Genomic DNA, 18,441 nt, shown 5'->3' on the forward strand with positions numbered 1-18,441 from the left:
ACGACTTATAAATTCATCCATTTAGTTTCTATTCTAGAAATACTTACATTTTAATTTTGTAACTTTCGTAAAAATGTATTTATGATATTTCCAAGTACGGAAGGGGATTCTGATTAAAACAAAACATAAAAAAAAACCAAACGAATATTTTAATCTAAGATAATGTAAGTTGAAAATTACTTAATTTCTAAGCTATGTAATGTATAAACTTTGTTACAGTTAAAACAAAACTCTTGCGTTCTACGCGTCATCTTTATTAATAGAGAGAAATTATTATGTTCGTAAAATGCTTCTTGTGAAAAACCTTGTAGTTGCAAGTTGCAATTTAAAATAAGTCAATTTAATAACACATTCAACACCTTTATATATGTTAATAATACATTATACACATTATAAGCTTTTCAAAACTTTTTGTATTTATTCCAAACACGCTAAAATAACCAAGTTATAACAATGCATTGTATAAAATAAGATTTATACATTTTTATAATGAACTTATGGCAATTGTGAACACTTAATACAGTGAACTATCTTCTAAACATATCATTAATAAGCGTTGTTGATACAAATTGTTTTAATTTAATGACAAATCTACAAAGCTGATAAGGCAAGTTTTATGTTTATAGTTAATTAACAACAAAAATATTAACGTTTACTCATAAGAAAATATCTTATACTAAATCACGTCCACTGGAGTCTAAAGACTTTCTATAATTAAGTTTTAAGAATTTATGAATGAAAAAGTTTTTTTTTAACAAGCTTTTGTTTAGTAACTTCTGTACTCTTGTATGAAAAATAAAAATAAACTTACAAAAAAATGTTTTTTTCTTTATGTGATATTATTTGTTATAATTCCAATGCAAATGAAAGATAAATTAGTTTCAAAGCTTCCTAATGCATTAAACAAATTATAAATATTAAATTATAAGTATACATTTATTCTGCGAGTTTATTTCTTTAATTCGTATTAGTTATTAAATCTGAGACTATTATAATTTTTTAACGATCAAAATTAGTATAAATAAATATTTTAATTAATGCTAAAATAATAGTCTGAAATTATTTAATACATTTACTATTTTGATGAAATTACATTTCCTTTGCAAATTATAATTTTTTTTTATTTCACTTGGTAATACTTATATTCGGCGATTAAGTAGTTCAAATTTGTGTATAAGTAAGCAATTTATCATATGATATCAATTACGTATAGTAAAATAATAAGAATTATAATCAAAAATTTGATCATTGAAAAACCATTTAAAAACATGAAGATCGTTATGAAAGATAATATTCCACACGGTAAATGATATACAAGGATAGTAGTAACCACTACCAAATTCATATACTGCATTTGTTCTTTTACAAGAACCGGAATTATGTACCCTTATTAAGTTTCACTCTACGCTATTACCGGAACAAAGTAATAAATCAACACAGCCAAAGGGTTTAGACCGAGTTGATGTGGCTAAGATATTGAAACTACAGCTCCTACTATCTTCTACAAAATAATAATGAAATCAAGTTAATATTAAACATTTCATTAAAAACGAATCCGTAGTGTTGACACTGATAATTTCCATAAAACTTCATAAAAGGTGTCAAGAAAACTTTAAAGTTTTTTATGTATTTTAAATAATATCAACTTCTGATTCGTCGAAAGACAATCGTTGGTCGCTTACGAGTAAAAATAGTAACCAGACGACAAGGAAGAATCTATTATTGGTGTTGATGTATGAGGCAATGATTGGTCGCCAGTTTCTAGACGATTTACAATGATGGATGCAAGCTTTTTGGGGATTTAGAGTCTCTTTACAATGTAATAAAGGAGAAAACAGTTTTTGGAGTGATTTTTAAAATTTCTCGGTCTAAAATTACACTAAAACAATATAAGTCTGTAATTTCCAGTCTCATACGTATAACAAATTCTGTACCAACACTCACTTATACGCACATTCAAACTGGACCAGTGCCAATAGCATTTGCTATGCATTCTTTTTTCCAAGTTACGTGCAATTAACTGGCCAGACGATAAATTCTCTCGTTGATAGCCGACAACCGAATTAAAATGGATCGCTGGTTATATATCGCAGCACGTTATGAATAAAATGTACGGCACACGACAGCGTTTTCGTCAACGATGCTTAGAATTCGATTGGTGTAGAGTGCTGTCATCACGTATAAATGACATCAATTATAAATAAATAGTCAAAGAAAAAAACAAAGAACAATTTAAATTGACTATTACACATCGCAATTAAAAAAAAAAAAAAACAATGTTAGCCACTGTTTTCTTCTTCAATTTAAAAATTCGCCAGAAATGGCCAGAAAGAAAATTTTTTTAAATAAATTCTAACGGATAATGTTAATTTGAGAAAAACAATTTTAGTTCAATATTTTATATAATATGATCTCTATATTGTGACACAGATAATAATTATAATGCAACTACCACCAAAAATAATAACATCATTTAAGTGTCATCTACTGTGCTGTCGATCCGGGCGATGAACCATGGGAACGGATGGGTTATTTGTGTGAACTATACACCGGATACAGGTAATCAAAACCACAATTGAAATACTTGTATATACATGTTATAGCTCCTGTACGTATGCGCTCTTGCCCAAATGAATTAATGGCGATATGGTTAGACAAAGAGGAGCTGGAGAAACTCGGTTCATGCGAATGAATGTGTACATATTATGAAAATTATTACATTAGTTTTTAACAGGAATTTCAATACCCTTAGAGCTATTAATATTCGTCCATTTTCACTTTATAGTCCCTCGACTCTAGTTGAGAGGTACGATCGACAAATAATCAGCGAGTATAAATATTTTTCCTATAGACTATTCCCAAGTGGTTTATTAAGACTGCAATACAAGGCTAAATCAAAGTTAAATTCTACAATCACCGTTGATTATATATTGAGTCAAAAAGAGGGAGGCGACTGAGTAGCGGACATTACTACGTCAACACATGTTCAAAATACGTACTTATCAAAAATAAATAAGGAAAAAGTGAGAATGAGTGAAATTTCATTTATATTTCTCTATGAAAGTGTCATGACCATTGAATAGGTATTTTAACGTTCTAAATAAAATGAAACAAGTAAAAGAGTTGCCGTATTCCCTCGTCAAATTATAAATGCCATTTACTTGGAAAAAATGTCGGGAAATTTTTTTTGAAGTGCTGAATCTTCTCTTTTTAACATTATCTCTGTTTTTACTTACGTCTAATTTTGAATAAAAACCACTCTGCAGTCATGAAAAAAAACATACCTAAATATATTACTAATCTCATCAAAACTTTGACTATGACTTTTATCATGTTAGTATGTTGAATCAAAAATAATATTTTAATTTATATTCCCTTTCGCTTCTAAATTTATTATTGTATACGTCTTGTCCTATTTAGTGTTTTTAAAGTATTTTTTTTTTAACATATATAAAAATTACGTGTTCAATTTGTAATTTTTAATATTTTTAAATTGCATACAAAACTGTATAAATCAATAAAATAAATAAACAATTTTTGCATAGTTTTTAAAGAAAAATATAAAAAAGTATAGTATTTCAATACTTTTTTATACTTCAATGAGTCATTCTAGTCCGTATTATGAATCATTCATTATTTGTTTACTACATTTGTAAATTTGACCGTAAAACTTACAATTATAATTATGTTACATTCTAACAATAAAAGATCAATATCATAAGTAATATATACCAAGATAAAGTTTATAACACGCGTAAAAAGTAAGTTTAGTGCATACTTATCAGCTTTTCCAACAAAATAATTGTAAATAGGGTTATATTGGTCAATATGCTAAATTTATCATTTATTTATATATTTAAAGCTGAATTTGTTTAATAATAATAATAATATTGAAATTGTGCCTTTGTTTTATCAAAAAAAATATTGTAACCCTGTTATTTTGATTTTCAACATTTTAAAATGATGAAATAATATTAGGTTTTTTGTGATAGAGGAGCACTTTCAAAGATATATATTTCAAATCACTCCATTTAAATTTACGGTTACAATAATAGTGCAATGCGATGATTTTCACAAATATATCTTATCATCAAATTATTTCTTCCTCTGATAATAAATAAACGTTGTTCGCTATACAATGACTTATGAAAAACGTTTAAAGAAGAGAAAATCTTTTTTTGAATACAATATTTGAGAAAATTATATACCCTTAAAACTATGAGGGATTTCCTCGTGGAAATAAATATTTATGTTACTCTACCACTAATTAATTAATAAAACATACAGAAAAAAATAAAATCTTCTCAGCTTAGCATTAAAGTAAACAATTATTTACTCGAAATTTATTTTTAAATAATTAGAAAATTATTTTAATATTTAACTTAAAATAGTATGGGGATTGAATATTTTATATAACCTATATTATTTGTAATAGAAATTTAATGTTAATTCAAAAACTAATACAAGTCAAAAAATTAACTAAATATCGAACATAAAGTAATTATTTTATTATTTCATAGTAAATCAAAGTTGTAACAATTTGTTTTAACTCAAAAACTTTATACCAGCCTATATAATAAAATAAAAATATATTATTTACTGTATTATTATGAAGTTAATAGTTACTTAAAGAAAAGTGATTTTGTATAAGTTGTTATTTCAATATTTTTAAATAATAATATTTTCCACAAAATATTATTTAATCTTATTAAAAATATTTACACTAAAACTTTACATAAATAAGTTGTTTATATTGCGTTTCAATCTAGAATATATAAGTACTTATAAAATAATTAGCATTTTTTGAAAATTTTCAGAAAAAAATATTTGAAATTAATTGAACAAGAATATTTAAATTGCGTTATAAAACATTTTTCTGTATCGCCCAATGTTAGTAATATAAATTTTTGTAGTTAAATTAATCTCCTAAGTAAAATTATCTTAGTTGAATAATACATTTTTCGATTTCTATGTAAATGTATTTTTTGTATACAATACTCAATATTTCTCTATTAGTGCACACGTATATCAAATTAAATTAGGAAATGTGTGCTCCGGGGTGTCAAAATGATTAAACCAGGTTTATTTAGAATTTTAACAAACAACATTATTTGTAATAACTACAGTGTAGTTTCAACCTTATCCCTACAATAGCCCGAGGATCCAATTTGCAATCTACTGGTGAAAATTAAAGAACGTCATTGTTAATTTATTTAACAAACTATTTTGTTTAACGTAAAGTTAATGAAAACTTGTCATTTACTATAAACGTCATACCCTAAAAAAACATTATTCTGATAACTATACTGTATAGAATTATCCTAACGCTTTTGTTGCGCTACTAGTTAAAATATTTTACATTATGCCATTTCAGGGCTGGTAGCATAAAAAAGATGTCGTGACGTCAATAGAGAATCTTAAATGTGAGATTTTGCAAAAAGGTATCAAATATCCAACCGAGTCACACAGACACATGCGACTGTTCGATTTTTTGCCAAAGGCACCAGATGCCGCCGCCGCTGTGATCCCAATGCCTATTGTCAAAACCCAGGGGACAAATGTGGTTGAACGTACGTGTATATATTATTACATTATAAACTCTCTGAACGAATAGGTGTATAACGATTATGGGGTGGAACCAAGTTTAATAAAAGAAGAAAAGCACTTATATGTATAGTGTTTGACAACAAACAACCTAATGCACACATCATAAACGAGGGAAGCGCGTTTGATGGAACATCGGGCACGGGGTATGTCATGGACCGGTTTGCAATATTGATTTTTCAAAGTGTCATACATTATTATGCGGGTAGAAGAGAGTATATAAAAAAATGTTTCTATACTTTATTGTGTATAACACGGTTATTATGCGTGTACGCGGACAAAAATAAAATAAATACAATCTCAGTGGCAGGGAGGGTGTTACACCTCGTCTTTCACGGACCATAAAACTTAGGCCACGATGTCGGATCATCCATTAATCAAAATTCCAAACGAGGGTATTTGCCAAAATCCTATTGGAGACTTTTGCTGATTTGCATCCCCGTATATTATTATTACACGTATGCCATAATATTTTATAGCACTGCGTGAGGTCTTCTACTGAAAAATCACCCTTTTTTGGCGGCAAACCAATACCTGCTCGTAGAACACCCCATTCTATCCTCTATCTCCTATCTATCTACAATCAGATTTCCTACACTGTTGATAATACTGAAAAATATAACTCAGTGATAATTTATGAAAAGTAAATATCCTCTTTGAGAGTTTTTCGGGAGTAAGTATGAGCTGTTATGATATTTTTATTGTTGTAATTAAAATTATGTAGTTGATGTAAACGATTATGACATAATAAGTAATTAAAACTAATGTGTGCTTTTGAATATACCGACCAATTATCACTCATCTGTTATATTCACAATTTATAAATACTAACTAGAGAGAATGGGTCCTTATTTATCTTTCAAGGCCTGCGAATCCTATACATATTTGTAATATTACAAGTAGCTATGATTTCTTCAGGTTTAACAATCGCATTAGATTGTTGAAGCGAGTTATTAAATTTTAACACGACCAGCACATTAATCTCAAGCACCTCTTTCCTGAGATCATTATCCGCCATTCTTGTAATAAGACCGGTATTATATTGTAATTATACATTAAAGCAAGTCATCTCCATTTGTTTACCTCAATAAAATATTTCATATAACAATAGGAATAATGTATCCGAGAGTATTATGATGAAAAGAGCTTTCATTCGGGTATCAAAATTTTGTTCTTGGTTTATAATTATTATTAAACGAAATTATAAAGTTACATTATAATTGAATACAAATACTTGATTTAAGTAATTATCATTTAATTTAACTGGAAACGATTAAGTTTAAACCATCAGCTTTAGTTACAATGAACTACGGCACTCTTACTTATTATCAAATATCTAATAGTACACTACAGTTTGCTATCCAAGGTCACAGAGCATACATTCCTCAGTTCGTATTTTTTCCAGAAATCAACAAAATTTGTATTTTTATAATAACTTACCAGGTGGACACAGACATTGTCCAGCTGTCGCATCCCTTTTGTTTCTGAGCGGCTGAGGTATCATCTGATATTCTGCCAATTGCTGCTGCATGTTGGCTACAACAGTCTCCAACACGGTCACACGATACTCCAATGATGTGTGCACGTGCCACGCGTAAATCGCAATACCCAAACATATTGCTAAGATAGCAGCCCAACGACCGGTCGACGATTGTCGAACCGGTCGGTCATCCTTGTCCGCTGCCACCATCGGTTCTACAACCCTAAAAGCTTAAGTGAGAAAATCTCCGTGATATCCAATTGCCTGCTCTCGTTCAAACATCACACGGATAAAAGATTCAATTAAGTTCGAAAAATCAATTAAACAATATTAAAATAAAAAAAGACCACTCGATAGACGGCGAAAAAAAAAATCAATTAATTACAACCACTTTGCCTTTGAAAATTCGAAATGATAGACAAACGACGTCAAAATGATCGTATCACAGACAGTCAGCGCAGAAGGTCAGACGTACGAGTACTAACTGAGAGCGACAGCGGCAGACTGGTCCAATACTACGACCGTCGGTCTTGTTTTGATGGGCAGGTGAGGGAAGAGGGGTGTGGAAGAGGGCTGGTAGCGCTCGACGCGATGCCGCCCGACGGGAATCCACGCGTAGATTGTTGTATATTTTTACTAGAAAATGCTTGCTTGAGGGATGGGTCTTCCTCCTAGTGATGTTTACCTTATTCTTTACCACACACACATTCGATGTAACATCTTAATAACGGTGCCATGCACATGAATCCCTCTGGGCCGTTCTGGGGAGAGTAAATGGAATTTGTATGAAAACTTATGTGTACCTAAAAACATAACTTTACACTGATTATTCCAACTTTTTGTGTCTTGATATTTTAAATTGAATGTCGAAAGAAATCAGTTGCTATTCATACAAGAGCTTTTCCAACTTTACTAGGTCGTTAGCTGTTATTTCACAAACAAATTTGATAACGCAAAATATTAATTTAGTTTTATCGTGAAGTCTTTACCTTATGGAGGTAAAAAAACGATAACACAGTGTAGACATGGCATAGTTGGGACAAGTATAGGCAATATTTGACAGTAATTAAAATCGCTATCATAAGAAACGCTTCGATGCAAATCTATGAATAGTGTTTAATTTTAAAAATTGATGGAATATTCAAAAATCAAAATGAACTCTTATTTCCTTATTTATATCCTTATTACAAGTTTTATGGCGTATAAGTGTAATATATGAATAAATATTTATTATAGTAATTAAATAATGCTATTAATATGAAATTGATATTAATCATTTACTATTTTTACGGAGAAATTGTAAAAAAATATAAAATAGTTATTACTTTTATGACATACACATCAAAAAAATAATACTTCTCAAAAGAAATTGTTTATTACTTATAAATTAATTTACTAGTGTACAAGGAATTTTGATCAAAGACCAAAATATACTTTTCTAAACCCATTTTTGCATCGATTTCAAATCTGCAATTAAAGTTACGAATATGGACTAAATAATAACAAAATACTTTTGATTAATATAACAAATATTTGTTTTATTATTAGGTTACTTATGAATAATCAACAAATATATTTTAATTAAAAATATACGTAACAAACACAATATATTATGTGCAGTATATCAATATAAATAATTATTTAAACACCAATAGTTGAACAGAAATGATTACTAATATTTCTACTTAAATGATTTATTACAATAAAAATAACAAAAATTGGTGATTTTAACGAAATGTTAAGTTTGCCTCATCAATTTACTGTATTAGTAATTATATAAGTTTCAAGCAAAAAAATAAAATATTTTATTCTTCATAAAATTTTCTATTTAATTTTATTAATTTTTAACTTGCAATTTGAGATCAAATTAAGTTTAAAAATTCAACATTTTTAAATTATAAACTTTTATATAAATCAACTTTAAAGTATTAAAAAAATAAGTTGAAAATGTCTTTAAGAATTAAAATTTTGCACGGATTATTTTGAATATTTTAAGAATCAATAATAACTTAATTAACAATGGTTTTTTTAAATAAATTTTTTTATGTGTTTCTAATTTCAGACATCAAAAATCAGCGAAAACGTGTAATTTAATAAGGTATATATTGATCTATAATAATTAAAAAATATTATATTTTAGTGATATAAAAACGAATTTATAATTAATTATTCAGTATAAAAACGAATTTTATAATCCTATTAATTTGGAGATATTTGATAAAAAAAGTTTTTTTGAAATGCCCGTTTTTACACTAGCGTAATTTTGGGATATTTGCTTGAATTTCTAAAATTAAAGTGGTTTTTCCAGTATATGGTGATTTTAAGTTCAACAAGAATAAAATCGTGTTCTTTGACGTATTGATCAAGTGAAAGTTGAAAAAATATTAAAAAAATTACAGACACAAAAAAAAAACCATATAGAAAAATGTTTTAATATAAATAAGAATTTTTTTTCTCACAAGGGGTAGCTATTGTGAAATAAATTAGATAAAAATTAAACGAACTTTGAATTTTTTGCCACCTCAAAATATAATTTAAAAATAAGGCAAAAAAAGTTATTTTGACAGGGGGGTTCGAACATCGTACTCCGATCGTATAAAAATATGGTATCTCTACTCAACTATCGTACAATATATAAATTGGTAGATAAAAAGGGCAATTTAAACTAATTCAAAAATTTAAAGAAGCATTTTTGAACTTCGAGGAGGCAAAATAAGTATAAATTTATAATTAATGCACGTTATATTCATGTAAATTTTATAAAAATTGGTATAAAAAAAACTGTTGTGATGCATTCATTTTTCAAAAGTTATGACAGTTTTAAAAAGTGAAAATGATTTATAGGTTTAATATATGAATAAATACTTATTAGTTTATAACATTAATTATTAAAACTATAATTAATATAGTAATTAATATTATTATGAAATTGATATTCAATAATTTAATATTACGGAGTAATTATAAAAAATTATAAAGTTGTTATATTTTTCTATGGCAAAGGACTATAAAAACTGAAGTTCATGATGCAAACTTTTTCAGAAAACAATTATAAATAAATTGGTTTTTACAAGTGTACAAGGGATTTTCATCAGTGACTAAAATATACTTTTTCTAAATCAATTTGTACGTTGATTTCAAATCTGCAATCAGATTTTTTCTAATACTTCTAATTTTTAATATGTAAAAATAACAGATTATTTACACATGAAAAAACTAATAAATAACTAAATCTAAGTTAAAATGAAAATCAACTACATATCAGTGGATAAAATCATTGGTGAAACTCAATATTTCTGATTATTACTACATTATAGAATGTAACTATTAGATATAACTATACGGAATATAATTGTAAATATTTCAATCTTAGCATTTATTTAACACCAAAAATTGCAGTTATACATACAGAAGACAAGTTGTAAGGACAAATTTTTTTTTTAATTTATAGTGCATAACATAGCGTTTTTTTAAACACACGTTTGAGTATTTATAGAACATTTTCAAAAGTTATGTTAAAAAAGTATAATTTTTGTGCATAATTTTGACACGGCCCGCGTCGCTTCGTTATACACGATGCCCCGCGACTCGTGCCACCTTTATCAGCCGTCGCCCTACTATGAATATTTGACTGACCAACACCGCGTGTTATACGCTACGGTGCAAAGTCCAGCAAATGCCGCACGGCCGACGACGACCCGCCGCAAATGGTGCGAGAGTCTTCCTCCCGTTGTGAAAGCGACAACGCCGACCAACCGAACCGCACCCGCGCACCGTCGCCTACAACGCTGCTAACCTTTAGCCGTCCAAGGATTACGCCGGACATCGCGTCGTCGACGCCAGCGAAAGTGCCGCGATATTATGCGAAGATTATTATTACTGTGTTTATCTTTTCGGTTTGTTTTATTTTTGTTAAAATAATCTGTTGTCGCTCATTTAATAAACGGCCCCCGGGCTCTACCCTCAAAACCAGTGTCGACCACATTTTTGCGACGCAAGTCGTGTCAACTGTCTCCCCGGCGGGGAATCGAACCCCGGTCTCCCGCGTGACAGGCGGGGATACTTACCACTATACTACCGAGGATCAATGCTTGTATCAATGCTCCCTGTGTATTGGTAAAGAGTCAGATTTTGAATAGTTATTACAAAATGAAAGAAAAATACATCCGTTATATCAAAAAAATTATTTTCTTTTGATAATTTTTAAAAATATTGTGGAAGTTTAAATAAATTACCGATTTTAAAAATCGACAAATTTTTGGAAATTTCCCTCATTAATACCTTCTCAGCTTCGCATTGAAACTAAAAAACATTACATTCTAAATTTTATTTTACTTTCATGATTAGTTTATTCTTGAATTAAATTAATACTCAATTGATAATATATAACAAATATTTTTCAGTAAAATCAATGCAAAACATTATTAATAAATAAATATTAATTAAATGTATAATATATAAAAATATTTATACGTATATAAGAATTAAATTTATTAAAAAAATAATTACTATAGAAATATGTGTAATTAAAAAATATATATAAATTATTTATTCATATCTTGCCGTAGAGCAAATCTACCGTTATCACCAATTTTAATAATATTTTTTTCTACTAAAAAATCTAAGCTTGCTCTGTCGATATGTGTAAAACGGAGATATTTTATTAAAGGAATATTACAGAGTAAACATAAAATGCAACCATCTAAAACGGCAATTTTACCATCATTATTACTATCCAAAGCATTGAAAGTTGTGGCAATTTTTTTTTTTAGCTGACCTTCATAATTATCAGTTGCTAATGATAAAAGTGGTTCTACATTCAACAATCGTTCATCTAGAAAATAAATAATACATGCAATTATTGAATGATATTTATTTAAATTTCTTGTATAATACCTGTGGGTCCAGATTTAATCCATTTATTTTTAAAGTCATCATATTTACTTCCACATTTTTCCAAAGCTTTTATAAAATTGTCCAGTGTAATTTGTTTATTTACAATATAATCATCCATTGCATACTGTAACTGTACGTATTCATTCTAAATACAAATTAGATATTTTTATTTTTTATTAAATGGTTATGAAATTGAAATGTAGATTTTTAAAAATTGTTTCTATTTTATTTTGTATTAAAATTCATTTATTAAATTACCAATTCTGAACTTGAAATTGGATTGGCGAATGTAGGTATCGCACAAACTAAAATAGTCAATGTAATATGAAAATACATGATTAATTTTGACATTTTACTCTTTATCAGTATAAATACTTTGTTACATTTAAAAAAACTAAAAATGATAATTTATAAAATATTTTTTTACTATTTATAAAAATTATTAACTAAGTTGTTAAATAAAAAAAGCTTAAAAAGTTGATTCCTTCCAAACTAAACAAATGTACAATTATAACCTAATAGGATCTTAAGTGTGCCATAAGTAAATTTTAAAACGTACTTGGAGTGTTCAAATTTCGATTTATCAGAAAGTAGTAGTAAATAATTATCTACAAATTATATAATTCATTTTACATCATTTTTAACGTTTTAGAATAATTATTAACAAATATATATCTACTAAATTTATAATCCTCAAAATTGCCAAAGTAATAGAATCTAATAGAAATGATAAGTTATGTTTAACTATGACTCACACAATATCTTTAAATATATATAGAACAATACAATTTTTTCTTTTCAGAAGTTAATAGTATCTTACGTACTATAAATATCAGTAAACAATTTGGTCTACTCCCCTTCTTTACCATTTAAAATTTGATTAACTTTAGCTTTTTAAATGAAAATATATATATATATATATACGTTTAACTAACTTACAAACAATCATCTATCTAAGAAAAATTATTCTTAAAAACTGTATAACAACTGTTGTAATAGTACTTTAAAAGATATTAAATTTTATATTATAATGCGGAAGTAGTGTGGATTCATTAATGTTTAGAGTATAAAAAATAGACCCGCACTTCACCTCCAGTTTATCCTTAGAGAATAAACAATTTTCAAAGTACAAATTTGTTATTTTATAAATTTTCTTAGGTACATTATTACACCGCTGGTGATAAAATAAGTTAAAGTAAATTAATATTCTATTTATTCTTTATCGAAACGCTAATTTAAAGTTTAAAAAAACTATCTAGGTACTTAAGTTTTTTGATAAAATATACAGAGTGATTGATTAATTTTTGACCACTAAATTTCTATTAGAATAATAATATTTTTTAAGAAATTTTTTTTGGTTTGTTTAATGTAACTCATTTTTCAATTTATAAGAGGTAAAATTTTTTTTAGATTTTACCCTTATCCTTTATAAGGGTACTAACTTTATATTTTTCAATGACATCTGAAGGTTAAGCATCTTTATGAAATAATGTGTTTTAGCATCGATGCGAAGCTGAGAAGGTATTGGTTTTACTATCATATGTTTTTTTTTTTTTGTGCCTGTTACCACTTTTTTTCAGCTCTCACCGAAAAGATTTCTTTTAACGACACGTCAAAAGATCACAAATCGTATCTATTCGAAGACATTACCCTCAAAAATTGAAAATATTTTCTCGTTCCCCGTAAATGGGGGAAACCTCCAAAAAAATTACAAATTTAAAAATCGCTAATTTTCAAAATTTTTTCAATTTTTTTTACTTAAAACTGCTATAACTTTTTTAAAAATAACCAAATCAATATAATTCTTTTTTTATATAGATGCATGATATCATTACCTTTCATTTGGTATATTTTTTTTATAAATCTGACTCTTTACCTGCTTACAGGGTGGGATTCAAAATTATAACTTTTTCACAAAATATTAACTATTTCAACTTAACTTTTGAAAGTGTTCCGGAAAGTCTGACACTTATATATATATATATCTTAAATTAAAGCTAATGTAATGTAATTTATTATGGGAAAAAAAATTTTCGGACTTTATTTTATCTTCACGGTGAAAATGGCTACCGAATGCTATTATTGTGTGAAAATTCTCGATTTTGTATTTTACATTTTTAACTTTATTATGCTATAACTTTTTGGAAAGTGTATGGATCAACACAATTTTTTTATGAGAAATAATATTTTTAATAATCCCTTTTTCATTCGACATACGTTATCTTAATCAGAATATTAATAAGGAACTAGTAGATCATGTAGCTTTTGGAATAATCCACCAATTTTTTAAGATTAAACACTATCTAAAGATTTGCATCGAAGCGTTTTTTTTTTATAGTGATTTTAATCGCTGTCAGATATCATTATACTTGATCCAACTATGCAACGTCACCACTGTGCCGCGACCCCCCAGTGCTCGTTTGAGTTTTTTATTTTAATGTTATTATCTGATATAGTAATAAATTATGATAATTATTTAATTCATATAAAATTTAACACTACAATTTAGTTATTATTTTCAAGTGCAAGTACATGGTGTTATGGTTCATTTTAATTCGATTAATAATTTGAAAATTAAATTATGTATCATTAAACTTGGATCTTTAGAAATACATATTAAAAATAAATATCATACGTTTATGCATTCGTATTAAGTTCGTTTGCAACAATTTTGTTTTTAATTTTTTTTGGGCCGTTTTTATGTTAGTTCATTTCACGTTCTTCAACAATTTCAAAATAAATAATACTGAATAAGTGGACAAAAATATATTGTTAATTATCAATGAAACAGAGCTAAGAGAGGAACTTTATTTTAGAATTTTACCTAATTGTACAATAAAGATAAATTAATAAATTTACTATTCAGCATCAACGAAAGAGTTGTAACAGACGTTATACAATATATTATTGTACAAGTTCCCAATAAACGTCGCGAAGATAAACGTAATGTTGTTGAACTCGAAAATAAAATAGAAGCAATGAGGTTAACTATAGAAGAAACAGTAGTGCAAAATACTGATATATTATTAATTGTTTATCTAAAAATTAGCAGATTTAAAAAATTAACTGTTGACAATTTAACTCCAGTCAATAATCAATCAATACAAATCGTATGTAACAATGACACAGTCTCCTCAGTTTTAGTTATCACAAGAAAAAATTTTAGGCTATTGTTAATTAGTTCAAAAAAGTTGAACATATTAAATAATATCCCTTTTGGAGTATACCGTTAGAACTAATTAGTGCAATCATCTATTTGGTATAAATCAATTGGTATAAAGTCAACAGACAATATGTTGACCAATTGTAAAATGAAAAGATTGAAAAACAAAAATAGCAAAACGGTTTTTAAAAAATATTTCAACTATGGTAGCTACTAATTTATTAGAATTAAATATGATATTATAAAATTTTTAAATCTAATTACTGTGTACAACAATTACAGTAATAGTGTAAATTAAAAATATGTTATAAACAGTAAACATACTGAGTTAGACTATTTTACCTTTTTATTGCTATACATTTAATTCTTAACGATATTATTTTGCATAAAATTGTTTGTGCAATTGGGACTTTTTGTTATAATTTTAGTTATTTTTAATGTCTATTAATAGCTGGTTTTATCGTTTTTGAAAAAAAAAACTGTTCGATTATTTAAGTAAATAATAACTTTAAAATTATTTTACAACAATTATCTTTTGAATTCGTTAAAAGAACAATAAATTAATTAATAACATTAGAAAATGATCTAATTGGGTATTTTTCGGAATTATTAACTGTTCACCAAGCACTTTCAAAGCACGTTCACCTCGTCTCTTTCATCAGTCGCCTTATTATACCGCGGGCCCAGTCTGATTAGCGTTCCCTATGCTATCTATCTATGGTGCAAAATCTATCTACTGGAGTGTGGACGACCACTGAGCTCTGGCGGTGAACGTTCTCTTTTATTTCTGACGTCTTACGATTGCTTACACTATCCGCCATCTTACTTCTTCTTCTTACCGAAAGGTATTTTGTATATTATATAAATAACATAAAGTTATACAAATATGTATATTTGCACTTTTCTTTTGTCAGAATCGTTAACTTGTAGTCAGCAGTAAAATATCGTTATTTTTTTTTATTTAAATATAGTTTTAACCCGGGCAGTGCCTTTTTTGATCAGTTTTTAATTTTTTTTTCCACTGTAGCATAATCCTATATTACTTGTAACTCAAAAATTTATAAATGATATGATATATATGTAGTTGTTTGAAGAGAAATTAGATTAGTTGATCTATCCCCAACGATGCTCAAGACAACCATGTCCCGTTTCATTACAAAACAGCGCCACATTGTTGACTTACTAGATTGTGTTTAGGGTGTGATAAAAACGTCGATAACAACCCAAAACCACACAATATGGCCAACGTTACCAATAACATTATCCGATACGAGCCATGAGTACTACGCTTAATTATTGAACTGATTAACATTAATCAAAAGACAAGAGGCAACAAGGCTTTTCGTGTAATTGTTATAATGCACCTCCCACCACCACCTCCCTAAAAAAAATTCAATGTTTAGTCGTACAGCTTTACCTACTAACCCCACAATAAATTTACTTCGACCATAAAATACGTCATACTTAACCGTGCATTCGAACTGACAACAAAATCTTATAGATCAATAACTTTTGCTTGTTCCTGATTATAAAAGTAAGCTCATTACCCCTATTCAGTATACTTATGTTTGTAGTCAAAAGTAGATCTATTAGTGCCTCGTCTCTTTGGTTGATATTACTGCTCCCACATATAGTATGGAAAGAATAAGTTCTAAATTTCCTTATTACAATAATTAAGTAGCGCTATTAGGTCCCTGTCTGGGTTTAAAGACTCATATAGTAGGTATACTAAGGCTAATATAATATTTTTAGCATTGCTTAATGTTGCCACAATATACAGGGTGTTCAGTAAGTCAGGAAACGGGTTTCTATTGTTCTCATTGTTAAGCTGATTTTTATTATTAACCAAAATACAGGACCTTAGTTTGTCTGACTATTTGTAATAATCTGATTACCATGTTCCCGAATAAATACTTCTGGTGAGAGTGTTGTTTGCCTCTTAATTAGTGTACTCTATAATACAATGCTAGTACCGGTTATTAGCAGTGGTAGATTGTACCATCCACTCCCACTGAGATAACTAGGTCCGCAAAGTTGTTAAGCCTGTGATCCTTACGGATCCCCCTACAGGTATGAAATATACTAAAATAGACTTTTATTATAAAAATATAACTATATATATTTAAAAAATAACTATAATATATTAAAATATATATTATGGTCAATTAGAGCTAACATTATCATTTTTTCCTTCTAATGAATCTAAAATTGATTTGCTTTGATAAGGAGTACTAATATATTTTTCTATAGATAGATTACAGAGTATACATATAATGTAACCATCTAAAACAGCAATTTTACCATCATTATTACTATCCAAAGCTTTAAAAGTTGTGGCAATTTTTTTTATTTGCTGACCTCCATAATTATCAGTTGCTAATGATAAAAGTGGTTCTACATTCAACATTCGATTACCTAAAAAATAAATAATACATTAATTTTTTAAACGATATTAATTTATTTTTTTTATTTAATACCTTCACATTTAGAAATAATCCATTTATTCCTGAAATCATCGTATTTACTTCCACATTTTTTCAAAGCTTTTACAAAATTGTCCAATGTAATTTGTTTGTTTACAATAAAATTATTCATTGCATTTTGTAACTTTCCATATTCGCTCTATGTAAATTATATTAATGTTTAATTAAATGATTGTAAAATTGAAATGTAGATTTTTTAAAAATCTCTATGGTAGTCGGTATTTAAATTCAATTATCAAATTACCCATTCTAAACGTGGAATTGGCTCAGTTAATATAGGTATCGCCCATATTGAAATATAAATTATAATATGAATGTACATTATGAATTTCGACGTCATAATATAAAAATAATAAAATATTTAATATAAAAATATGAGTTGTTTTTGACAATTTTTCATTTTATTTATAATATTTATTAAATAGGTTGCTTAAATAAAAGAAAATTAAATACAATATAAATAAACTTCAAGACATTTTCGGAGTGCTCAAATTTCGATTTGTCATAAAATAACAGTAAATCATTACATAAATACCATATAATTTATTTTTAATGTTAAACCAAAATCATTAAAATTATTTATTTTTTTTTTTAAATTATTTTTCTAAATAATATTTATATTAAACAAATTTGTGAGGGTTGAAGGAACTCCAACCCCCACTAAACTCTCAGTAACTTTTCTAAATACTTAAATTTTGAATCTTCACCAATGAGTTGAATAACTAATTATTTAATAACTGATTTACTTTTCTTATAAATAATATGGATGACATGTTAAACAGAATATCATGAAAAAAACATAAAACATTAATAAA

General features: G+C 27.4%; 2 protein-coding genes and 1 non-coding gene across 18 annotated transcripts in view; all 3 read right to left on the reverse strand.

Moving 5' to 3' along the window:
* LOC126903179 (collagen alpha chain CG42342) overlaps positions 1-7,604 on the reverse strand; it is a 57,359-nt gene extending 49,755 nt beyond the window's left edge. For all 16 annotated transcript variants that reach the window (XM_050681222.1, XM_050681215.1, XM_050681224.1 and 13 more), the window contains exon 1: positions 7,045-7,604. In XM_050681222.1, coding sequence (XP_050537179.1) covers positions 7,045-7,294 — 250 coding nt within the window. In that variant the 5' untranslated portion in view covers positions 7,295-7,604. The remainder of the gene's footprint in view (positions 1-7,044) is intronic.
* Positions 7,605-11,096: 3,492 nt separating this feature from the next.
* Trnad-guc (transfer RNA aspartic acid (anticodon GUC)) lies at positions 11,097-11,168 on the reverse strand. Its single transcript has one exon. It is a non-coding gene; the product is annotated as a tRNA-Asp (tRNA).
* Positions 11,169-11,586: 418 nt separating this feature from the next.
* On the reverse strand, positions 11,587-18,018 carry LOC126901786 (uncharacterized). The gene is made up of 6 exons (XM_050678532.1): positions 17,871-18,018; positions 17,621-17,765; positions 17,445-17,558; positions 12,239-12,285; positions 11,981-12,125; positions 11,587-11,918 (listed from the first exon to the last, which is right to left on the reverse strand). The coding sequence occupies exons 1-6, from the start codon at positions 17,964-17,966 to the stop codon at positions 11,629-11,631; spliced, it is 837 nt and encodes a 278-aa protein (XP_050534489.1). The 5' UTR covers positions 17,967-18,018; the 3' UTR covers positions 11,587-11,628.
* Positions 18,019-18,441: the final 423 nt, after the last annotated feature.

The sequence above is a fragment of the Daktulosphaira vitifoliae genome, unplaced genomic scaffold (assembly GCF_025091365.1).
Source record: "Daktulosphaira vitifoliae isolate Bord-2020 unplaced genomic scaffold, ASM2509136v1 Scaffold_3, whole genome shotgun sequence".
Taxonomy (NCBI): Eukaryota; Metazoa; Arthropoda; class Insecta; order Hemiptera; family Phylloxeridae; genus Daktulosphaira; species Daktulosphaira vitifoliae.

Excerpts from the sequence above, each read along its gene's own strand:
- LOC126901786 (XM_050678532.1), bottom strand. The coding sequence starts at position 17,966 with ATGACGTCGAAATTCATAATGTACATTCATATTATAATTTATATTTCA. Across the intron at positions 17,559-17,620 it reads GATTATTTCTAAATGTGAAG|GTAATCGAATGTTGAATGTA; the intron begins GTATTAAATAAA and ends TTTATTTTTTAG. Across the intron at positions 11,919-11,980 it reads GATTAAATCTGGACCCACAG|ATGAACGATTGTTGAATGTA; the intron begins GTATTATACAAG and ends TTTATTTTCTAG.